We start from the raw sequence: 25,446 nt of genomic DNA on the forward strand, positions 1-25,446 counted from the left end.
TTGCATTATGAACCAAACATGCTGTAGCTACATTTATGATAATGAAGCCCTGTCGCTTCTGGGCCTGGGCTCAGCGCTTTTCCTTTCACATTAGTTATGTACTTCAGATGCAATCACTTTTTTCCCTGCAAGGCAGAATAATCAATTGCTGCACCATCCTGTGTATGACTGATTCAGCTCCGGTTAATTAGTCCTGTCTTGGCTCTTCAGAAAGCCCCTTGTGTAATGTGAATCCAGCTTTTCCAAGGTCCTGAATTTTATAATAGTTTTTCCAGCAAAAGCACTCAATTCAAGGATTAAACAAGACATGATCCTGCATCAGTGTAACAACAGCTTGGTTCATAATGCATGAAATCAAATGGTAGATTTTCTTTAACACCTTCCACACCAGTCGCTTTTCTGCTTTTGTATTTCAGTTTTGTTACTTTTCCACATTCCAAAAGGCATGCGATCTGCGGAAAAATAGTACTTTCTAGTGGCACCATTTAATATTCTGAGCAGTGTTTTACATTTTTAACAGTTTTGTATGCCACCTAGCGTTTTTGAACCCTAATGGGTCTGATCACTCATACAATACACTGCAATACAACTATATTGAAGTTTATTGTTATATAAAGCTCATCTATTACAGCCTGCCTAAGAAACAGATTATACAAGAGTTTTGCACACTGTTTCTTGTCCATAATCACAGGGGGAGTGGCTACTTTCAAGCAATGCTGGTTGAGAGACACTGGGCAATGTACCGCATATATACTCAACTATAAGCCGACCCCAGTATACGCCAAGGCAACTTTACTGGGAAAACCTGTTGACTCGAGTATAAGCCTAGGGTAAGAAAGCCGTTGGTCACAACCTCCCTAGTATATAGCCAACAAGCCCCTAGTGCTATATAGCCAGCCAGCCCCCGTAGTATATAGCAGGCCTGCCAGCCCCCAGTAGTATTTAGCCAACCAGACAGCCCCCCATAGTATATAGCCAGCCAGACCCTTTTAGTATATAGCCAGTACCCATGTAGTATATCCCCTGTCATCCCCCTATAGTATATAGCCAGCAAGCCCCCTGTAGTATATAGCCAGAAAGCCCCCTGTAGTATATAGCCAGCAAGCCCCCTGTAGTATATAGCCAGCCAACCCCCTGTAGTATATAGCCATCCAGCCCCTTGTAGTATATAGTCAGCCTACCCACAGCAGTATATAGTCAGCATGCCCCCTGTAGTATATAGTTAGCCAGACCCATTGTAGTACATAGCCATCCAGCCCCCTGTAGTATATAGTCAGCCGGCCCTCTTGTAGTATATAGCCAGCCCCCTGTAGTATATAGACAGCCAGCCCCCATTTAGTATATAGCCAGAACCCTGTAGTATATATCCATCCCCTGTAGTTTACAGCTAGCCCCCTGTAGAAAATAGCCAGCCCCCTGTAGTGAATAACCTGCCATCCCCCTGTAGTAAATAGCCAGCCCCCTGTAGTGTATGGCTAGCCCCCTCGTGAATATAGCCAGCCCTCTGTAGAATATAGCCAGCCAGGCCCCTGTAGTATATAGTCTGCCCCCTGTAGTATATTGCTAGCTCCCTGGAGAATATAGCCAGCCCCCTGTGAATATAGCCAGTCCCCTGGAGAATATACCCAGCCCCCTGTAGTATATAGCCAACCCCGCTTAGTATGTAGCCAGCATGCCCCCTGTAGTATATAGCCTGCCCCTGTAGTATATGGCTAATGCCCTGGAGAGTATAACCAGACCCCTGGAGAATATAGCCAGCCATGTTTAATATATAGGCAGCCAGGTCCCTGTAGTATATAGCCAGCCCACCCCCTAAAGTATATGGCTAGCCCCCTGGAGAATATAGCCAGCCCACCCCCTGTAGTATAAAGCAAGCCAGGACCCTGTAGTATATAGCCAGTCAACCCCTTGTAGTAAATAGCCAGCCAGCCTGCTGTAGTATATGGCTAGCCCCCTGGAGAATATAGCAATCCCCTGTATAATATAGACAGCCCCCTGTAGTATATAGCCAGCAAGCCCCCTGTAGTATATAGCCAGCCTGCCTCCTGTAGTATATAGCCAGCCAGCCCCCGGTAGTATATAACCTGCCCCTGTAGTATATGGCTAGCCCCCTGAAGAATATAGCCAGCCCCCTGTATTATACAGCCAGCCCCCTGGATAATATAGCCAGCCCCCTGTAGTATATGGCTAGCCCCCTGGAGAATATAGCCAGCCCACCCTCTCTAGTATATAGCCAGCCCCCTGTAGTATATAGCCAGCCAACCCCTTGTAGTATATAGCCAGCCATCCCCCTTTAGTAAATAGCCAACCAGCCTCCGGTAGTATATATACAGCTCCTTGTAGTATATGGCTAACCCAATGGAGAATATAGCCAGCCCCTGGAAAATGTAGTCAGCCCCCTGTAGTATGTAGCCAGCAAGCCCCCTGCAGTATATAGCCATCCCCATTTAGTATATAGCCAGCCAGCCTCCTGTAGTATATAGCCAGTCCCCTATAGTATATGGCTAGCCCTCTAGAGAATATAGCCAACCTGGCCCCTGTAGTAAATAGCCAGCCAGCCCCCTGGCATGGGACATGGACCAGAGTGATGGCAGCTGTAGTATATAGCCTGCCCCCTGTAGTATATGGCTAGCCCCCAGAGAATATAACCAGCCCCCTGTACTATATAGCCAGCCCCCTGTAGAATATAGCAAGCCCCCTGTAGTATATAGCCAGCAAGCCCCCTGTAGTATATAGCCAGTCCCCTGTAGTATAGGGCTAGCCCCCTGGAGAATAAAGCCAGCCAGCCCCCTGTAGTATATAGCCAGCCAACCCCTTGTAGTAAATAGCCAGGCAGCTCTGTGTAGTATATAACCAGCCCCGTGTACTATATAGCCAGCCAGCCTGCAGTATGCCCAGCACTAAAAAATAATAAACTCACCTTTCTGACACCCCAGGCAGGTCCTATTCTTACTTCATGCGCGCCGGCACCATCTCCCTGCTCACCGGCGGCACACACTATGATGTCGGCCCCTTGCTGACCGTGCGCTGACCTGGAGCAGACGCACATGAAGTATGAAGAGAACCTGCCCGGTACGTCGGAAAGGTGATAATATTTTTTTAATATACTCAAGCATAAGCCGAGTGAGTTTTTTTCAGCACAAAAATTGTGCTGAAAAACTCAGTTTATACTTGAGTATATTCGGTAATTGGGCAACAGAGGATGCACTGGACCTAATGGTTTTTCCCTTGGGATGCCCAAAGTGCTTATTAGCAAGCATCATAGCCCATTCACCTGCATATTATCATGGAATTTGTGCTAAAATCCTAAGAGTGTCAGCAAATCCACAGGCATCTACGGGTGTCCTCACCTTTAGAGTCGTTCTTTTAAACATATCTGAATTTCCTCCAAGCTTGATAGATAAATTTGGCATTGTTGTCTTTACTGCTGCATACAGATCATCAAACTGTTTATTTACAAAAATATCCTAAAATAGAAGTAAAGCATTTCACACATATCAGCACTGGATCATACATTTAAAAATTTCCAGAAGTTCCCCACCTAAATGAGTTTGTCACCCCCTTTTCTATCTAAAGAGAATTTATATTTAGCATTTTTTAATGTGAACCTTCAAATAGAAGACTTAAAAGTGTGTGGGAAATATGTCAAGGGCTACAATCCAAATTTCTACCAAATTTTTTCAACATTTTTTATTTTTACACCATTCCATAATAAAAAGTGGGCATGCAGTAGTTACAGTACACCGAGGGAGAAGGGGGAAAGTCAGGTGCCTTGATCTATGAGTAGGTGTTTCTGGTTTATCATGCCTGATGTTAATGGTAGATTTCCTTTAACCCCTAGGCGCACCAGGACGTTATAGTACGTCCCGGTGGCTAGATACTTAGCGCACCAGGACGCACTATAACGTCCTGCTTCTGGCACCGGCTCACGAACGGAGCCGGTACCAGAAGCAGCGGCTGTCAGCTGTCTAGTACAGCTGACAGCCTGCGCTAACACCCGCGATCGGAGCCGACTCCGATCGCGGGTGTTAACCCCTTACACGCCGCGGTCAAGCATGACCGCGGCGTGTAAGGGTCTTCCCCCTATGGATCGGATCCCCCGTGCCGCTTACCGGGGGATCCGATCCTCTCCTGGGCAGCTCCGAGGACTGGCATGTGCCCCGGAGCTGCCCGGTTTCCATGGCAGCCAGAACCCTTCCGGGTCTGACTGCAAACTGTCTGAGCATGCGCAAGCATGCTTAGACAGTTTACACTGCTCTACAATAAAATAGTATTGTAGAGCAGTGTATTGAACTTAAACCAGTGATCAGAGCATCACTGGTTTAAGTTCAAGTATGTAGAAGTAAAATTATGCAAAAACACTTAACACTACACATTATAATAAATAAAAAATAAATACATAAAAATATAAGCCCCTAAAATGTCACTTTCCCATAAAAACACTTAATAAAGTATAAAAAACATAAAAACACAAAAAACCCCCGCATGTTTTGTATTGCCGCGTCCGTAACAATCTGCATAATAAAACAGAATCATTACTGGACCCGCACGGTAAACGCCGGAGGAAAAAAACGCAAAAAAGTTCCGAAAAAAAGATAATTTTTAATTAATACCCTATAAAAAATGCTCTAAAAAGTGATTTAAAAAATTTTATGCACTCTAAAATAAGCCCACTAAAAAGAACAACTGTTCTCGCAAAAAATAAGCCCCTAACCAGATTTGTCAGCCAAAATATAAAAAAGTTATGCATATGAATAGATGGTGATGCTAAAATGAATAAGATTTTCTCCAAATTAGTTTTTATTCAGTACAATTGAATAAAATACACAAAACCCCCACATGTTTGGTATCCCTGCGTCCGTAACAATCTGCATAATAAAACAGAATCGTTATTAGATCCGCAAAGTGAACCCCGTAAAAAACAACCTCAAAAAACTCTCTCTGAAAAAAAGATGATTTTTTATTAATGCCCTTTAAAAATGCTCTAAAAAGTGATTTAAAAAAGTTACGCAATCTAAAATAAGACCACTAAAAAGAACAATCCTTCTCGCAAAAAATAAGCCCTTAAACAGATTTGTGAGGTGAAAAATAAAAAAGTTATGCATATGAAAGACGGTGATGCTAAAATTAACAACAATTTTGCCAAATTACTTTTTATTCAGTAAAAATGGGAAAAAATAAAAAATATATATAAATGAAGTATTTTTGTAATCGTGGCGACCCATAGAATAAAAATAATATACTATTTTTATGGTATGGTTAACGGCCAAAAAAAAACACATAAAAATGTTCCTAAAAATTGACGATTTTCATTTCCTCCACCAACAAAGCTTTAATTAAATCTCACCAATTAGCTATAGATGCCCCAAAATTATGTACCAGAAAAGTGCATCTCATGTGGCAAAAGAAATAAGCCCCTATAGGTCCTCAATAAAAAAAGAAAAAAATTATAGCCTGTACAATGTGACATAGCAAATCGGATCTGGATGGCGCCTCCTTCCCTCCTATGCCCAGGCGTGCGCCCATACAGCAGGTTACCACCACATATAGGGTATCGGTGTACTCGGGAGAAATTGGGTAACAAACTTTGTGGAGCCTTTTTTCATTTAATCCATTGTAAATGTTTAATTTTCCACCCAAAATGAGTGTATTGTGAAAAAATATTACAATTTTCAGACTGCACCTCCGTTTTGTTTTAACCCCTATAAAACACCTAAAGGGTTAACAAACTTCTTAAAAGTGGTTTTTCATACGTTGAGGGGTGTAGTTTCCACAATGGGGTAATTTATGAGTCTAGCTATTATTTAGGCCTCTCAGTGTCAATTAGAAGTTGAGCAGGTCCATCTAAATACGGGTTTTGGTGATTTTACAAAAAATGTGAAAAATGATACCTAAATTCTGAGCCTCATAACATTCTAGTAAAATATGTGGAATCTTAAAAAAACCATGCCAACATAAAGCAGACATTTGGGAAATGTAAGTTATGAATTTATTTGGGTGCTATGACTATCTGCATCAAAAGTAGAGAATTTAGAACGTTGAAAATATAGAATTTTTCCAATTTTTTGCCAAATTTTGTTTTTTTTCATAACTAAACGCAAAAGATTTCATCCAAATTTTTAAACTAATTTGAAGTACAATGTGTCACGAGAAAACAATCTCAAAATCCCCTGGATTTCTCATAGCGTTCCAAAGCTATAACCACTTATAGTGACACAGGTCAGATTTGAAAAATGGGTCCGCGTCCTTTAGGCCAAAAGATGCTGTGTCCCGTAGGGGTTAAAGAGGAACATTCACCAGCCTTCTCCAACACCAACTTTTCGCATCCTCTAATAGTCATTGTTCAACCAGTTCTGGAATAATTTTTCTCTAGCAACCACCATTCCAAAGCATCCATTATTATTTTCATCTCTCTACTTAAGCAGGGCAAAGTTTTATAAAACCACTTGTACCACTGATACATGCAAACTTTGTTTTAAACAGTTTACTTACCTCCGTGGTCCCATCACTCCAGTCCGTACCCTATGTAAACAAACAGGGGCATGGAAGCCGTGTTGCGTTAAGCTTCGGCATGGATGGCTGGAAGCTGAATGCAGTGCGGCTTCCGTGCCTGTGTTTGTTTAGATGGGGCACGGACCGGAGCGATGGCTGCGCTGGACACCAGGAGGGCCCGCAAAGGAAAGTAAATGTTTATTTTTTTTAATCAGCCACCAATAGGATTTTTTATGCTCTCGGACAACCCCTTTAACTATGCTGCAATGTTTTATGAAAAGTTTAAAAGTAGATAAACTTTTTAATCAATTACCACATATTTATATGTATTTTCTACTTACAGAGAAATCCAGTGACTCAATAGCTGACTCAGAGTTGGCTTGAATTGACTTTAGAATGGCAAAGCATCCATCACTTTGTATTGGATTTCTGCCCATCTAAATGAACATAACAATAAGAAATATCAAATAAAATTTATGTGCAAAATTTAAAGTAGAGAAATAGAAATAGAGCTACAATTGCTTTATGACAGCTTTCCATATGTAATGATATAACCTTAAAGGTAACCTGTCAGCAGAAGTCAGAATTTTACTGATGACAGGTGTGAATAGGCCTTGCATAGTACAGTATATCACACCCTGATTGACACCAATATACTTTCTGTATCAATTCCTCATAGGTTTCTATATCTGTTTGCTGTCATTCCGTAGGAGGTTTTTCTATGTTTAATTCCAGAGGATATAAATCTGTCCATGGCCTTCTGCAGTTGCTTGTCCATCACATGACCATGGACAGATTTATGTCCACTGGAAGTAAATATAGCTTTCTATAGAAGGACAGCAATCAGAGATCTGGAAAACTGAGGCTTTGATATAGAAAGTAAATTGTAAAATGTTAAAAGTGTTCCTTACACAAACATATCAATTATTTACAGAAAGTAGACAGCCCCTATAACAAAATCCTACTAGAGACATTTATCATATTGGATTTCAATACCCAATGCCTGTGTATTGATATTTCTTACCTTTAGCACTCTTAGAGTTTTATTTTCTTTAACACACAATGCGAAACGTACAGCACCTTGCAAGGCAATCCGGTTGTTACTTAAAAACAAAATATATCAAAAGTTAGTATTGAAGTTTTTTTAATGCCTCTTTCAGACAAAAAAAACACTGTCATCCAAAAAAAAAAAATCAATCCTGTATTGGAATTAGACAGCACAAACTTAAAGGGGTTTTTCCCAAGAACGCAAGTCACAAAAACGAGGGGCTGACGGGGATCGACGAGCGCAGCGCTCATGCGCGGCCGTCTGCTCCATTAGCCTGATGGAGTGCCGGGGGTCCGACAGAGGTACATGGGACCCCATCGGACCCCTCGTTTTCGTGATCTGTGGGGATCTCAGCACTGAGACCTGTGGACAGGCCCTAACTTACATTTGTGGGAAAACCCCTTTAAACATGCCACATTCATAGCAGTGTTGCATGCTGAATGAAAAAGTGGTACATATTTGCACATCGTGTCTAAGTTTATAGCTTGCTTAGTTTTCACTAGAAATTTGAACGAGAATCCATACTGTCATTTTTGCACACACATTACATTATGCAAATTGTATCAATCATCTTTCAGAAGGTCACACCCCTTCCCTAATAAGCCATGTCCCCCTGTTGAAAAAGATGAATTTAACTTGGGAGATATCTTCCAATGTTCCCAAAATTAAATACTTTGATTATTCTGCATTAACCCAGTACGGCCACTGTACAGAGGACTGAGCCGTTATTCTCTCTAAGTCCTCTTTGTTAATTCTACTTGGGCCCCTGTCAATTCCAATTGATGACCTTTAGTATGGGTATCGGTCATTCATGATAAAAAAGGCTAAAGTTGTGTTCACATCTGCTTTAGAGACTACATGAGAAGCTGCAGATTTTCTCACAATTGGCGCCATAATGCAGTAGCATGTTTCACTATTTTGTCTGCTAAGATGTCAGACCCCATTATATGTCAATGGAGTTATTGTGGTGATGTTGTTGTTCATCATATGACAGATCTGGCATTGACGTCCTTCCAAATGGAACAAAATAATAAAGAAGAACATTGTAAGCACAGAAGTTGTACAGGGTAAAATGCCATAGGCAAATATTTGTGTTCAGAGCACTTCATCTTCTGCTACTACATCCCAGCAAGCATCTATCCTATCACCACTAGATACTTACATTTCACTTCATATTATAGGTTTTACCTGATATTTATCTCTTCCAATACATTATTAACCTTTAGAGCCTCCCCTAAAGCAGCTGCTCCGTCATTTCCAAATCCATTGTATGATAGGTCTAGAACCCTCAGGAAAATATTGGCCTACAAGAAAAAAACAGTAGCGTTTCTGATTCCTTGCGTTCTGTTCAGCCAAGAGGAGGGAAAACCCACAACTTCTTCAAACTGCACATTGCATAGTCTTAAAAGTTGGGGACCATTTTAGAGAAGAAGAGGATAATAGGGTCAGAGGAACATTTCCAGAAAGATGTAAAATAAGAATGCCAGGTATTCTACACTCACCGGCCACTTTATTAGGTACACCATGCTAGTAATGGGTTGGACCCCCTTTTGCCTTCAGAACTGCCTCAATTCTTCGTGGAATAGATTCAACAAGGTGCTGGAAGCATTCCTCAGAGCTTTTGGTCCATATTGACATGATGGCATCACACAGTTGCCGCAGATTTGTCGGCTGCACATCCATGATGCGAATCTCCCGTTCCACCACATCCCAAAGATGCTCTATTGGATTGAGATCTGGTGACTGTGGAGGCCATTTGAGTACAGTGAACTCATTGTCAGGTTCAAGAAACCAGTCTGAGATGATTCCAGCTTTATGACATGGCGCATTATCCTGCTGAAAGTAGCCATCAGATGTTGGGTACATTGTGGTCATAAAGGGATGGACATGGTCATCAACAATACTCAGGTAGGCTGTGGCGTTGCAACAATGCTCAATTGGTACCAAGGGGCCCAAAGAGTGCCAAGAAAATATTCCCCACACCATGACACCACCACCACCAGCCTGAACCGTTGATACAAGGCAGGATGGATCCATGCTTTCATGTTGTTGACGCCAAATTCTGACCCTACCATCCGAATGTCGCAGCAGAAATCGAGACTCATCAGACCAGGCAACGTTTTTTCCAATCTTCTACTGTCCAATTTCGATGAGCTTGTGCAAATTGTAGCCTCAGTTTCCTGTTCTTAGCTGAAAGGAGTGGCACCCGGTGTGGTCTTCTGCTGCTGTAGCCCATCTGCCTCAAAGTTCGACGTACTGTGCATTCAGAGATGCTCTTCTGCCTACCTTGGTTGTAACGGGTGGCGATTTGAGTCACTGTTGCCTTTCTATCAGCTCGAACCAGTCTGCCCATTCTCCTCTGACCTCTGGCATCAACAAGGCATTTCCGCCAACAGAACCGCCGCTCACTGGATGTTTTTTCTTTTTCGGACCATTCTCTGTAAACCCTAGAGATGGTTGTGCGTGAAAATCCCAGTAGATCAGCAGTTTCTGAAATACTCAGACCAGCCCTTCTGGCACCAACAACCATGCCACGTTCAAAGGCACTCAAATCATCTTTCTTCCCCATACTGATGCTCGGTTTGAACTGCAGGAGATTGTCTTGACCATGTCTACATGCCTAAATGCACTGAGTTGCCGCCATGTGATTAGCTGATTAGAAATTAAGTGTTAACGAGCAGTTGGACAGGTGTACCCAATAAAGTGGCCGGTGAGCGTATGTACTAACTATGGTGATTTGAGTGTCTCTAAAATGAAAATAAATGGATTTGCTTATTTTTACAGCAGAGTATTAAACACCTACCCCTAGTCCTTTAGCAATGGCAATGGCTGCTTTTCCATGAAAATAATTCCAGCTAAGATTCAGTTCCAGCATTCCCGTGTTTTCAGCAAGCGCAGGCCCAAACATCTCACCTGTACAAAAATAATATCATTTATACAGATCTAAACATTTTCTACAACCTCATCATAGTGCCATATTTTTACAATATCTTTATGTGGCCTTTTAGACTAGCAAACCACATTGCCCCATTAAAGTTAAAGCCAGAGTTTCTCTTCAGAAGAAAGCCAATGTCATTGCAAGAGTGTCAATGCATTCATCAGCCTCCATGACTATCTACTATCAACTGCCATACGGCTATATGTGTCCTGGGGACCCACCTAATGCTACATGGAAATATTCCCAGTACATTCTTAGGCCATGTTTACACAATGCGAGTGAATGGCGTTTTAAAATGCATTTCGAGAGCATCTGAGGTATCTCCTCTCTGAACGCAGATGAGTATAGACCTTAATGCTTATGTTCTTTAAGTACTAATGTGTTTTGCGTTGTTTTTGCAGGCATTTAGATCTAAAGATGTCAGTGCTTAGGGAGGAGATATTCCAGATGTGCTTGAAATACATTTTAAAATACAAGTCTTGAGATCATGGACTTAAAGGGTTTTCTGTATTAATTTCTCAAGATCTCTGTCCTGCCATAGAAAACTTCTATGTTTACTTCCAGTGGATAGAAATCTGGACATGATGGACATGCAGGTACAAGAGCCGTTATTATCACACAATAACTCTCTGTGATAATATAGGTTTATGTGCTGTGATGCTGTCACTCCGCGCCTGCCAGCATTACAGCTACAGGGGAACAATGATGATGAGGTAGCTGATTGCTCTCCATCATCATGATATTCAACTCTATCTGTGTCCGAGGGACTAACGGGGCTAACAACGGCAATGTGGAGTCGTCATCCGACAGGGGCAGAGCCAAATAGTGTCAGCATATCGGTGGGCCAGTCTGACCATGTGGGGCACATTTACTTACCCATCCTTCGTGATCGCCGAAAGTGCATTGTCTGGAATGCACAACTGCTGTTGATCGATTCACAAAGATTGTGCGCCCGATATCCTGCATCTGTTGCTTCCCCGCTCAGGTCCGACGGAGTGTGTAAGTGCATTGTCTTGCGAAACAAATAGAATATTAAATCCCACGCTCAGTCCGAATCAGTTGGATCATCCGACAGCACGCCCCCTGATTTCTGCCGCATGAAAGCCGGAATCCGATTGCGTGCGACACAATCCCCTGCTAAATAGATGTCACAGCCGTTCAATCCGAAAACGCTGGGAAGTCCGGCGGAAATGCGATCCGCGGACCCTTAGTAAATAGGGCCCTGTATGTCCTATTTGCACATTCCCTGTGCAGACAGCATGTTTATAGATGTCAAGACAGTGGCCAATATCAAAACTCTTGAAATGTGGCACCTGGAATCAGACTGTGGTGCCCGATTAAAGTTGCTGTAATATATGGTTTAAAACATTTCTGATATAGTATTAAAGGGGAGATTATCATATTTTTTTATCATTCTTTGTCTTTAGTAATTATCGTAAAACATACATTAAACTTGAAGATTATCATCTTTAATATAACACCAGATTGTATTTTGTAGGTGCCACAGTTCATGAAATATAACTGTTTGAATTGAGCCACTGTCACGGGCACCCCCGCGATCCATACCGCGGATCGCGGGTGCACCCGTGCCTCCGTTGCGGGCACCCCCGCGATCCATATCGCGGATCGCGGGTGCACCCGTGCCTCCCTCCGCTGCCCCACTGCTGCTCCGGTGCACTCACCTCTCCTGGCTCCCGCTCCCGTCCGGACTGGGTCTCGCGCGCGGCCCCGCTCCCTAGGGCGCGCGCGCGGCACTGCCTCAAGATTTAAAGGGCCAGCGCACAGGTGATTAGTATTGGTCATTTCCTGTTTTGTATATAACCCTTTGTTTCCCATCATTCCCTGCCGGATCTTTGTGCCTCTTAGCCTTAGAGAAAGCTTCCTAGCGAGTATTGCTGTGTTCCTGCGTATTCCTGTATTCCTGCGTTCCAGTGTATTCCTGTGTGTTCCCGTTCCTGAGTTCTGTGTTGCCGTGTTACCTGTGTTCCTCCCTGTTGCTGTGTGCCTGTGTTCCCGTTCCCTCCTGCCTGGACCTCCTGTTGCTGACCCCGGACTTGAACCTGACGTTGCATCTCTGCCGCCTGCCCTGACCCTGTGCCTGGACCCGACTACGAGTTTGTCATCCGTTAAGGTACCTCGACCTCGGCTGCCACCGTGGGCTAGTCACACCTGGGAACGACCTAGTGGTATCCTGCCGCAGCAAGTCCAACCCGCTTTGCGGCGGGCTCTGGTGAAAACCAGGTGCCGCTAGGCTCCGGTTCCGGGTGTTGGCTAGTTACATCTCCCGCGGTGGTCCAGAGGATCCACTGATCCTAACAGTAAGATCCGGCCATGGATCCCGCCGAGGCTCCTTCTCCCAGTCAGCCTGATCTCGCCACCATCGTGATCCACCAGTCCCGGCAGATTGCAGCACAGCGGAATCAGCTAGAGCAAGTCACCGCCATGCTCCAACAACTACTTGCTACCCAACATCAGCAACAGTCTCCTGAAGCGGCCGCTGCGACCCCTGCTGCTCCGGCTTATCTTCCTGCTGCTGAACCCAGGCTACGCCTCTCTTTGCCCGGCAAGTACGATGGAGATCCAAAGATGTGCAGGGGCTTCATAACCCAGTGCTCCTTGCACATAGAACTGATGCCGTCGCAATTTGCCACAGAGCGGTCCAAGGTGGCATTTGTCCTCAGCCTTCTTTCCGGGAAAGCCCTGGCCTGGGCTACTCCGCTTTGGGACAGAGATGACCCGGTTGTGTCTAACCTCACTGCGTTTCTGTCAGAGTTCCGGTCTGTCTTCGAGGAACCAGCACGAGCCTCCTCTGCGGAGTCTGCATTGTTGAACTTGCGTCAGGGCAACTCATCGGTGGGAGAGTACGCAGTTCAATTCCGCACCCTGGCTTCTGAACTTGCGTGGAACGATGCAGCCCTCATCGCTACATTTAAGAAAGGGCTCTCTGCGCAGGTCAAGGACGCACTGGCAGCTCGGGATCTTCCATCTACTCTGAGTGACCTCATCACCTTGGCCACTCGAATTGATGTTCGGTTTAAGGAGCGAGCTGAGGAACTACGCTCCGAGTATCCCCAAGGCCGTGTTAGACGCATTCCTCGCCTGGCGCCAGTCTTCCAAAGGCCGCTCCAGGGTCCGCCTGAATCTTCTGCTGAGGAACCCATGCAGGTTGACCGAACCCGGCTCACTCTACGTGAGCGTTCAAGACGCCGACAGGAGAACCTATGTCTGTACTGTGCCAGCCCTGAGCATTTCATCGGTTCCTGTCCTGTCCGTCCTCAACGTCCGGGAAACGCCAGCACCTAGGCTTCTTGGGAGAAGCGTCCCTAGGTGTAAATACAGCTTCTCCACGTCTGACTCTTCCCGTGCTCCTCAGCGTTGGCACCGGTACCCAGATCCAGGTTACTGCCTTCCTGGACTCGGGCTCTACAGCGAACTTCGTGGATGCAGCCTTGGTCTCTCGGCATCACTTCCCGGTGGTTCGTCTTGAGAAGCCATTGTCTATTGCCTCGGTCAATGGTCAGATTCTCTCCGTACCCATCTGGTTTCGCACGGAGCCCCTGCTTCTGCAAGTTGGTGCCCTACATCAAGAGAGACTTTCGTTTTTTGTGCTGCCCCAAAGCACATCTGCTCTACTGCTGGGTCTCCCCTGGTTGCAGCTTCATGCCCCTGTACTGGACTGGTCCTCCGGGCATATCCTCCGTTGGGGTCCGAACTGTGCTTCACGTTGTATGCAGGTTCCCCGTCCGCTACCTGTGAGGACTTCGACTCTGGCTCCCAAGTCTCTGGAGGGTCTGCCAGCTTGTTATCGGGACTTTTCGGACGTTTTCTCCAAGAAGCAGGCGGAGATTCTACCACTACATCGTCCCTATGATTGCCCTGTGGATCTTCTTCCTGGCGCCACTCCTCCCAGAGGTCGTGTCTACCCTCTTTCAGTACCTGAGTCTCTAGCCATGTCCGACTACATCAAGGAGAATCTGCAGAGGGGTTTTATACGCAAGTCCTCCTCTCCGGCTGGCGCAGGGTTTTTCTTCGTTACCAAGAAGGACGGCTCCCTACGTCCCTGTATAGACTATCGTGGGCTGAATAAGATCACGGTAAAAAACCGTTACCCTCTGCCGTTGATTACAGAACTCTTTGATCGCCTACGTGGTTCCAAGGTGTTCTCCAAGCTGGACCTCCGTGGTGCTTACAATCTCATCCGGATCCGCAAAGGTGATGAGTGGAAGACGGCGTTTAACACCCGTGACGGGCACTTTGAGTACCTAGTGATGCCCTTTGGACTGTGTAATGCCCCTGCTGTTTTTCAGGAGTTTGTGAACGACATTTTTCGGGACCTTCTTTATACATGTGTCGTGGTCTACCTCGATGACATCTTGGTGTACTCTCCAGACCTTGAGTCCCACCAGGCACACGTACGACAAGTTCTAGGTCGACTTCGTGCCAATCACCTCTATGCCAAGTTAGAAAAATGCCTGTTTCACCAGCACTGCCTTCCCTTCCTTGGTTACATAATTTCCAACAGAGGCCTTCAGATGGATCCCGCGAAGCTGTCTGCAGTTCTTCAGTGGCCACGTCCAGAGGGTCTCCGAGCCATACAGAGGTTCCTGGGGTTTGCGAGCTATTACCGTCAGTTTATTCCCCATTTCTCCACTCTGGTGTCCCCCATCGTGGCGCTCACCAAGAAGGGTGCCAATCCACGTGCCTGGTCTCCAGCTGCTGAAATGGCCTTCTCCAAGTTAAAGTCTGCTTTCTCCTCGGCTCCCGTACTCTCTAGGCCAGATACGGACAAACCCTTTCTTCTGGAGGTGGACGCATCCTCCATAGGAGCTGGAGCGGTGCTCACTCAGAAAGGGCCCAAGGGCCGAACTTTGACTTGCGGTTTCTTTTCCAAGACTTTTTCTCCTGCTGAGAGAAATTATTCCATTGGAGACAGAGAACTATTAGCCATCAAACTTGCTCTTGAAGAATGGCGATATCTTCTGGAGGGAGCTCTCCATCCTGTTTGTGTGTACACTGACCACAAGAATCTTCTGTACCTCCAGACAGCCCAGCGCCTGAATCCCAGGCAAGCCCGGTGGTCTTTGTTCTTCTCCCGCTTTGACTTGCTGATTCATTTTCGTCCGGCAGACAAGAATATCAAGGCTGATGCTCTGTCCCGTTCGTCAGATGTTGTTGGAGATGAACCAGTTCCTCGGCACATAATTTCTCCTGATCAACTTGTTGTTGCAGCTCCGGTGGACCTTCGGCAGCTGCCTCCTGGCAAGACGTATGTTAGACCTGCTCTCAGGAAGAGGATTCTGTCTTGGGGACATTCTTCTCGTCTGGCTGGGCACCCTGGGGTGCAGCGCTCCTTGGCCCTCATCTCCCGCTATTACTGGTGGCCAGACCTGGTCAAAGATGTTCGGGAGTTTGTGGGATCCTGCTCCTCCTGTGCCCGCAATAAAGCCTCTCGTCTCAAACCGGCTGGACTGTTACTCCCGTTGCCGATACCCAGTCGCCCGTGGTCTCACGTGGCAATGGACTTTGTTACTGATTTGCCTGTCTCCTCGGGCAATACTGTCATCTGGGTGGTGACGGACCGGTTTTCCAAAATGTCCCATTTTGTTCCCCTTCCAGGTCTTCCGTCTTCTCCACAGCTTGCCAGTTTGTTCTTCAAACATATCTTCCGTCTGCATGGCCTTCCGCTTCACATTGTGTCCGATCGAGGAGTCCAGTTTGTCTCTAAATTCTGGCGTTCTTTATGTAACCAACTGCAGGTCATCCTTGACTTTTCTTCTGCTTACCACCCTCAGTCGAATGGTCAAGTAGAGAGGGTGAACCAGACTTTGGGCTGCTACTTGCGCCACTTCGTCTCAGCCCGTCAAGACAATTGGACTGACCTTCTACCTTGGGCTGAGTTCTCTTACAATTCTCTGGACTCGGGATCTACTGGTTCGGCTCCGTTCTTCGTGGTCTATGGACGTATTCCTCGCCCACCTCTCCCGCTGTCTACTCCCTCTGTTGTCCCTGCGGTGGAGGATCTGGTGCAGGATCTCAAGGCTGTTTGGGACCAGACCCGCCAGTCCCTTCTACGAGCTTCAGACCGTACCAAGACCCAGGCTGATAAAAGACGTCGAGCTCCTCCTGTCTTCTCTCCTGGTGACAAAGTATGGCTATCCTCCAGATACGTCCGGCTTAAGATACCCAGCTATAAACTTGGGCCCCGGTTCCTTGGCCCCTTTGAGGTAATCAAGCGCATTAATCAAGTGGCATACAAGCTCCGCCTTCCTCCATCTATGCGCATCCCGAACTCCTTTCATGTATCCCTCCTGAAGCCAGTCGTCTTGAACCGCTTCTCCCAGCAATCCCCTCCTCCGGCTCCTGAGGCTGATTCTCCAGATGTATATGAGGTCAAGGAGGTTCTGGACATGAAGTTCGTAAGGGGTAAGCGGTTCTTCCTTGTAGATTGGAAGGGGTTCGGGCCTGAGGAGAGATCCTGGGAGCCTGAAGAGAATATTTTTGATCGGACTCTCCTCCAGAGGTTTCTTGGGACCAAAAAGAAGAGGGGGAGGCCGAAGGGGGGGGGTACTGTCACGGGCACCCCCGCGATCCATACCGCGGATCGCGGGTGCACCCGTGCCTCCGTTGCGGGCACCCCCGCGATCCATATCGCGGATCGCGGGTGCACCCGTGCCTCCCTCCGCTGCCCCACTGCTGCTCCGGTGCACTCACCTCTCCTGGCTCCCGCTCCCGTCCGGACTGGGTCTCGCGCGCGGCCCCGCTCCCTAGGGCGCGCGCGCGGCACTGCCTCAAGATTTAAAGGGCCAGCGCACAGGTGATTAGTATTGGTCATTTCCTGTTTTGTATATAACCCTTTGTTTCCCATCATTCCCTGCCGGATCTTTGTGCCTCTTAGCCTTAGAGAAAGCTTCCTAGCGAGTATTGCTGTGTTCCTGCGTATTCCTGTATTCCTGCGTTCCAGTGTATTCCTGTGTGTTCCCGTTCCTGAGTTCTGTGTTGCCGTGTTACCTGTGTTCCTCCCTGTTGCTGTGTGCCTGTGTTCCCGTTCCCTCCTGCCTGGACCTCCTGTTGCTGACCCCGGACTTGAACCTGACGTTGCATCTCTGCCGCCTGCCCTGACCCTGTGCCTGGACCCGACTACGAGTTTGTCATCCGTTAAGGTACCTCGACCTCGGCTGCCACCGTGGGCTAGTCACACCTGGGAACGACCTAGTGGTATCCTGCCGCAGCAAGTCCAACCCGCTTTGCGGCGGGCTCTGGTGAAAACCAGGTGCCGCTAGGCTCCGGTTCCGGGTGTTGGCTAGTTACATCTCCCGCGGTGGTCCAGAGGATCCACTGATCCTAACAGCCACCCCCGGCTTGTTAGCTGAAGACACTTTGTAAAAGTACATGCACCCTCTGGCTCTGTTTCTAAAGTTGGGAAATGGTGATGTATATGAGGCTGTATATATTTATAATATATTCTGGTAAGGTTTCTACACTTTACTGCATATTAAGAAACTTTAATGGGTAAAATGACAAAAAAAAGAGTATATTTTTTCACATTTTTAGTAATTTAAAACAAAAACATATTTTATCAAGTTAAACTCTCAAATGTCATGAAACAAGTAAAAACTATTATGATATGTATAGCAGTTCCAAAGATATCATCATTTAAAGAAGAACAGAAAAGAACTGCAAAAATTGACCTGGACATTTAGGCACCAATGACCCTTGGTCACAAAGGGGTTAAGAAATTGGTACTTCTTCATTTGAATGGTGCAGAGTAGTGACAATTAGTATTGTGGATAACAGAAGAAAGTAGATGATGCTAGTAGAGTAGGAGTTCTCTCTTTCATGAGGCAGTTTATTAACACACCAAGACCTCTAGTGGAAGATTTTTGTACTGTTTCTTTTTTTGTCTTCTTTATGGAAATGTTTCTAATATCTCCCATGCTTAAAGTCTTTATGAAACATGTGACAGAAATGTAGATTTAGTACCTTACAATTACAATCATGTGGTACCTGATCCATCTCCAAACATGTTATGGCTGAGATCCAGCGACTCTACCTTCTGATTGTTCATTATGGCTTCAGAAAAATAGGAAGCAGTCCGGTCATCAAACTCATTCCCTGACAGGTTCACCTTCTGAAGTGTTATGTTCTCCAGCAGCATCAGTGATAGGGCTTTAGCACCTCTTAGGGCTAGTTTATTATCACACAAGTGTAGCTCTGAAAACACAGAACAAGAGCAATAAATGAAAGACAAAAAATTCTCAAGGTCACAGAAAGAAGCATAGCTGGTAAGTAGGGCTGGGCAAGCGCCGGGGCCCTCGAGCTCCCACTAGCCTCAACGATGAAAAATTTCAATTACATTGGCGACAGCATCCTTGTGTCACCGATGTAATTAAGAGATAGAATAGCATCTCTCTTGTGGGGTCCTCATCCGACAGGGGGCTGCGCTGCAAGCGGATCCTAGGAATATTTGTCCAGGACAAAGATAATTCTGCATGGTCTGCGGAAGGGCCTCTCTCACCATATAGTGGACGCTTGCCAGCCCGCTGCCTGGCGTGAAGATTTCACAGCACATACGTCCATACTGCCCTGAAGATCAGAAGAGGAGAGCGTGACGGAGACGCTGGGCTTGCGTTCTTGAGGTAAGTTAGAGGGTTGTTTTTTTTTTACTGGTCAAGGTGCTTACCACTTTATGAGGATAGTATTTTAATAAACATATTTAATCCTCCCCTCCTCATATTGCAGCCTCCTTCATGAATAAATATGAGGCGAGGAGGCAAGTCTGCAGCCTCTTCCATGAATTAATATGAGGCGTTGAGAAGGCAAGGCTGCAGGCTTTACAAAATATTAATTAATGGAGGAGGCTGCAGTCTTGCCCCCTCATATTGACTCATGGAGCATGTTTACACTTCTGTTCTTTAATGCCGCCACATGAGTTCACTGTTAAGGGGCCCACTGTGGCTCTGTCGCCCAGGAGCATACTGAAACCCAGAGCCGGCCCTGCTGGTAAGCATATAGTCCCACCCAGGCCACGTATCTTCTTCTCTCACAGCACAAGCTGGTGGCAGCCCTATTATATATATATATATATATATATATATATATATATATATATATATTTGGCCTTCTATTTTTTTTAATTGAAACGTTGAATTGCAATCCACAATCACTACATAACATTTTGGTCGATAAGACCTTCTTCAGAAATTGTGAAATGTTAATAATGATAACAATAAATAAGTGCGCTAAATACATTTGTCGTGAGACATGTACTTACGGCACATATTTATTATTGTATTTATACATTTTGGAGTGCCAAGTTATGTATTTACTGAAGTTTGCAAAGGGCTGGTTACCCTACTTAAGCACCAAGTTCTCTTAATTCCACATGTTGCTCTGACTTCCGGGGGAACCTTGACCTCCACATCTACCGACGCCTCATGGAGTGTCTCTAGTCTACGGGATGTTGTCGGGATGTGAGGGGGAGGACCTGGCACTGCCCTATATGAGGGCATGGGAAGCGGAGTTGGGTAAAACCTTCACTAAAGAACAGTGGGAAAGGTCCCTCCTCCTAACTCATAAGATGTCGGTGTCTAACAAAATCCAGGAGACTAATTTTAAAATCCTTACCAGGTGGTATAGAACCCCCACTGGCTTGCACAGCATGTTTCCTTCGGTCTCTCCTATCTGTTGGCGGTGTCACAAGGACAGGGGTACCATGCTTCACGTATGGTGGGACTGTGGAGTGGTGGCAGCAGTCTGGAATGCCATTTGGGATCTTTATAAGCAGCTATACGGCTCCACAGGGAGCATTTCTCCTGATATTGCTCTGTTGTCGATGCTCCCAGGAAGGCTCAGAGACATCAAAAAAGGTCTCCTACGTCACTGTATAGTGGCAATGAGACTGGTAATCCCTAGACTGTGGAAATCCACCTCTCCACCTACCAGATTACTGTGGGTGGAAGAGATGGACTGATTGAGACGTATGGAGGAATTGAGAGCACTAGATAAAACCAATACGATGTTTTTCATAAAACTTGGTACAGGTGGGAGACGTTCAGGAACTCACCCGCTTTACTCTCTTGGATACAGGTGACTTAATAGTTGGTTTCGCTGACCCAGCAACATGGGGCACCACCCCAACCTTGAGATGTAGTGATCGATTCCTTGTCCCCCCCCCCCTCCCTCCCTCTCTTCCCCACCCCCCTTATTTTTTCCCTTTTGGATGTTTGGTTAAATATAGGTATGTTCATGTTTGCTTTGCTGAGCTTGAGACCTACTTGCATATGATGCTTTGTCATAACTAAATATGGGGCTGCGACCCGAACATGTGCCTGACCTGTAGGCTTTCCGCTCGCTTGCAAGTTTATTAAAGTTTATTGAACCATAATTCCACATGTTGGAGTGACATGTATTATATAAGAACCTAGTCTTAATAAAAGTCAGTAAGGCAATGTCCTTGTCATTGTACATTCAGTACTTGATCCAATTCTCAGAGGGAAAAATAAGTAAATTACAATAAATAATACATAGACTAACCTGAAATATAGCAGTTTTCCTTTAACATATCTGCAATTGCCATGGCCCCTTCCCCTTCCAGCCAGTTATCACTGAGATCTAAATTCACAATTGAAGTGTTGGTCACCAAAGAAACCGCAATCGCTTTAGCGGCCTGGAAAAAAAAGAGAAGATAGATTTATGCTGACCTTTACATAGTAATTTACAAATCCATACTGATATTACTAATTACATCACAGGTTTTTTTTCCATATTTACAAGATTATTAAAACTATTCCTAAAACATTGTGCCTGACGCCAGGCATCAGGATGCCATTTTACTATTGTAATACTTCATACCTCCGCACCAAGCCCATGATGCCTCATTATGAGCTCAGAGTCCCCCATGTGACGCAAGAAATAGGAAACTGGAACTACACCAAAAACCTGGCAGGCAGAGAGGTATCTTGCTTTACCAGAGGGATCATAGGAATGTTTTACTTCTGCAAAATTAAATGAAACATTTAGTTTATTATGTGTATCCGCATCTTACAGAAGGAGATTCTGCACTTACTAAACTTGTGAAGGGTTCTTTATTTTCACAGTGTAGCTTACAAGCAGGGGTGCAGTGAACATTGGTCAAAAAGGAGGGGAAGGCAGGTAAGCAAAACCTAAATTACCGTATTACTTTACTGTAATTTCCATTTATTAACAATTGGGGCATTTATCTTTTTAGTTTTTTTTTTCTTCCTTTCTTTGCGGCTTTTTAGTGTAATTGCTCAAAAATTTGTGACTTTTTCAGTGTAAAAGTTACAAATAAATTCCACTATAGAGCAGACGTAGGAAAGGGGTTTCTTAAACAACATCTCAAGAAACCAACATTCACTTGCCACCTATATCAACCAAACACAAAACCCTAAGAAAAAAACTATAGTAGACACACGTTAAAATAACAATAAACCTTCAATTTCGAGGTCTGTGTCCCAGTCATCAACAGTTTCTTTGGATTTGTCAGAGTCTTCAGGTTGCTCTTCTGTTACTGTTTCTTCTTCGGCAGGCACATCCTCATTCTTTTCTGGATTCTCGTCCTCTTCAGTCACAGATCTTGCTGTAGTTGATCTCATTCCAGTCTAGCAAAGATACAAGAATTTAACTTAACAAGTAATCCTAGTTATTATTTGGAAAAAAATGTTTAAGAACCCCACATTTATTATGTTTTGCATATGGTTGCTGGAAAAGAGGCATAGATCAGCAAAGAAGGGGCATGGGTTGTTAGCAAAGATCTTGCATCTCAATTTAAAGCAGTTTTTAGCCTCAAATTCCAAATAAAAACTGGCTACTCGGATGCGTGTCACTGTGTTTATTGCACACAGTGGGGCTTATTTACTAAGGGTCCCGCAGCTGCATTTTTGTCGGTTTTCCAGAATTTTCGGGGATCACGCCGGGAATTGTGTCACACGTTTTGTGTCGCAATTGCGCCAGCTTTCACAAACCTGATCAGCAGACCTGATCGGGGAAGTGACACATGCAGGATATTGGGGGGGCATGATCTTCATGAATTGTGGCAGAGTTAATCCTTGTCGGACAGTCCGGATCGGGGTTTGCGCAGGGACCGGCTAAGTAAATGTGCCCCAATGTGGATAATTCTTCCACCAAAACTAGGGCATACTGGGGCAAATTTATCGACCTCTGGTGAGTTTTTCAATGCTGTAAGTCAGTACAAGCCTTAATAAATCCACCCACAGTTTAAATTCTACAAAACTATGGAAAGTCGAATTTTTTTTAAAGAAAAGTTATTGGAAAGTCCACCTCAAAATACACTGCACAAAATGTGTATACAGTTCTGGTTTACAATTGTTTAAACACTAGATTGGATTAATGTATCTTTTCCATGGTGTTGTGAATAAAAGTTGTATATATATTTCTAAAAGCAATTATAACCTTAACCTGTTCACGCTCCCTGACGTACTATTATGGCATTGATCGCGGAAGATCGCGCTTCATGCAGTAATAGTACCTCATGGACTTGATGTCGGTTCAGCTCATTACCAGAGCTGAACCGTCATCAGGAAACAGTGGCAAATTATGAGCTCTGATCGCTGGTGTTAACTCTTTAAATGCAGCGCCTAACATCCCTGCAGCATTTAAATTGCGTGCAGGGAGATTCCATACTCAGTCTGCCCGAAGCATTTTAGGGGGCTCTGATCAGCGCTATGGCAACCTTGCGGTCTGATCCAAGACCCCATGACTGGCGACAGGCAGTATTTCAGCCTATGCATCAGTCTAGTCTCACAGTTCTAATACCCTGAAATTGCAGTATTGCAGAGTATTATAATGAACAATCAATCAATTGACTGCTTGTTCCTGTCCCATAGTGGGACAAGCAAAAAAGTTAAACAAATGTTTTTAAATAAAATAATAAAATTAATAGGAAAGCCTCCAAAGCCCCATTAGATATAACGCTTACATAAAAGGAAAAATCGCCATACAAACCCCACATATCAACATGCCCGTAATCACCCATACAATAAAATCAAATCATTATTGAAACTGCATGATGAACACCAAAAATTATGATTTTTACCCATTTTGTCCCACATAAAATGCAATAAAAATGTATCTACGGTATATAAAATTGGTACTGTTGTAAATTACAACATGTCCTGCAAAAACACGCTCTCAACGAGTATGAGTTATGTCATTTGGAAAAGGGTGATGCGAAAATTATTCCCACATTAAGTTTTATCCTACAAAATTAGTAAAACATGAGCAAATATATAGAAAATGTAGAATAAGGTGACAAATCAATACAGAATAAAATCAATTACAGAATTGATATTTTTTCTACAACCCCCCCCCCCATAAAAATTTTCATTTTTAGCAATAGGATATAGTCACCCCAAAATAGTATTGTTGAAAAATGCATCTAATCCCACAAAAAATAAGCCCTCACATGGCAACATTAACAGAAAAACAAATATTTTATACCTTATAAAAGTGCACCCATGAACCAACTAAAGACCACTAATGCTATAGGGCAAAACTGGCTAATACATGGCCCTCCTTTCCTTCTGAGCCTCGAAGTGCACCCCTACAATATATGATGTCCACATGTGGGGTGTTTCCGTACTCAGGAAAAATTGCATAACAAATTTTAAGTTGGGTTTTCTCTTTTTGTCTTCTGTAGATTTATAAATTTTAGGGCTAAATTAATGTATCACTGACAATTCTAAATGTCACCTCCATTTTATTTAAATTACTATGAAGATCTGAAAGGGTTAACAAAATTCCTAAAAGCTTTTTCTGATAGTTTGAGGGGTTCAGATTTGAAAATGGGGTGATATAAAGGTGGTTTCTTATATTATATATTTGATCCACAAAAAGGCAATTCTTGAATCTCCTTGAAAATACGGAAAACCAATGTTCGATTTGTAAGCCGCGTGACATGAAAATAAAATATCCAAACGTTCTAAAAATTATGAAAACGTAAAGCAAATCGGAAATGTTATTCAATAACTACTTTGGGGGGTAAAACTAGAAAACAAGATCATTTAGAATTTTGAAAATTGCGATTTTTTTTCTAAAAATTCTGCATTTTTAAAAATAAATAAACATAAAACTTATCAGCCAAAATTTACCACTTACATGAAATACAACTTGTGACAAAAAACAGTATCAAAATCACTTTTGTAAGTTACAGTGTTCAAAAGTTATATAAATGTAAAATGATGCATGTCAGATTACAAAAAATTGGGTTGAGTCTTAAGCCATAAACTGGCTGCACCCTGAAGGTTAATAATACATAACGGAGGCTTTTTCTAATCAGGGAGTAAAATCCAGTCCTATTATTGCTGGAAATAACTTACCTTATTGTCGGCGCTTCCTTGGCTCTGGCTCAGGTGAGGCAGTGGTCTACTAGGTGGTCTGCTAGGAATGTCTCCTAAGGAGTGACTTCCCTCTTCCTCCTCCGCATCCTTTGCTTCTTCCACTGAAGGAAGCATTGGACTCATGTCCTTAGAAAACCTCTTGCTGAGCACCATATTACACCAAGTACAGGTATCGTATTTACAGTAAGTGATAAACCTTAGTACTTGATCACTAATGAAAACATTACCCTACCCTAAAAAACTCCCAATATTTAAGTCCTATACAAAGTAGATGTAGCAGCGTCTATTCACATTTGGTGACTGTCACTATGCATAAGCTTTGCTAGGCTGCATTTCTCCCATCTGAGAGACAGGATCACAGACCAATTAGAGCAGCTGTTGTAAGGGATCCGCCAATCAGTAGTGATGGGCGGGAGAGCTACACCTCTGGTTTGTTGTATAGTTACCATAGAGATACAGTGCTAACAAGTGATTGCTGACAAGAGTAAAATCCCCAGCCCGGCTCCTGCTCAGCTTCTCTCTGTATCCCATGAACATATGAGAGGAGATCATGTGGTGAAATCTGCTTAATAATAAATTCATACGGATTG

At 44.3% G+C, this 25,446-nt stretch overlaps 1 protein-coding gene across 2 annotated transcripts in view; it reads right to left on the reverse strand.

Moving 5' to 3' along the window:
• Positions 1-25,225, reverse strand: part of LRRC74B (leucine rich repeat containing 74B) — a 29,509-nt gene extending 4,284 nt beyond the window's left edge. The window contains exons 1-10 of one of the 2 annotated variants that reach the window (XM_072146577.1): positions 24,836-25,224; positions 21,931-22,099; positions 21,330-21,472; positions 21,012-21,144; positions 18,483-18,689; positions 10,344-10,453; positions 8,729-8,844; positions 7,517-7,595; positions 6,834-6,929; positions 3,351-3,467 (exon numbers count right to left, since the gene is read on the reverse strand). In XM_072146577.1, coding sequence (XP_072002678.1) covers positions 3,351-3,467; positions 6,834-6,929; positions 7,517-7,595; positions 8,729-8,844; positions 10,344-10,453; positions 18,483-18,689; positions 21,012-21,144; positions 21,330-21,472; positions 21,931-22,099; positions 24,836-25,009 — 1,344 coding nt within the window. In that variant the 5' untranslated portion in view covers positions 25,010-25,224. Of the gene's footprint in view, positions 1-3,350; positions 3,468-6,833; positions 6,930-7,516; positions 7,596-8,728; positions 8,845-10,343; positions 10,454-18,482; positions 18,690-21,011; positions 21,145-21,329; positions 21,473-21,930; positions 22,100-24,835 lie in introns of both variants that reach the window. The other variant, XM_072146586.1, reaches the window with a different exon arrangement.
• Positions 25,226-25,446: the final 221 nt, after the last annotated feature.

Source organism: Engystomops pustulosus, chromosome 1, assembly GCF_040894005.1.
Source record: "Engystomops pustulosus chromosome 1, aEngPut4.maternal, whole genome shotgun sequence".
In the NCBI taxonomy this organism is placed as follows: Eukaryota; Metazoa; Chordata; class Amphibia; order Anura; family Leptodactylidae; genus Engystomops; species Engystomops pustulosus.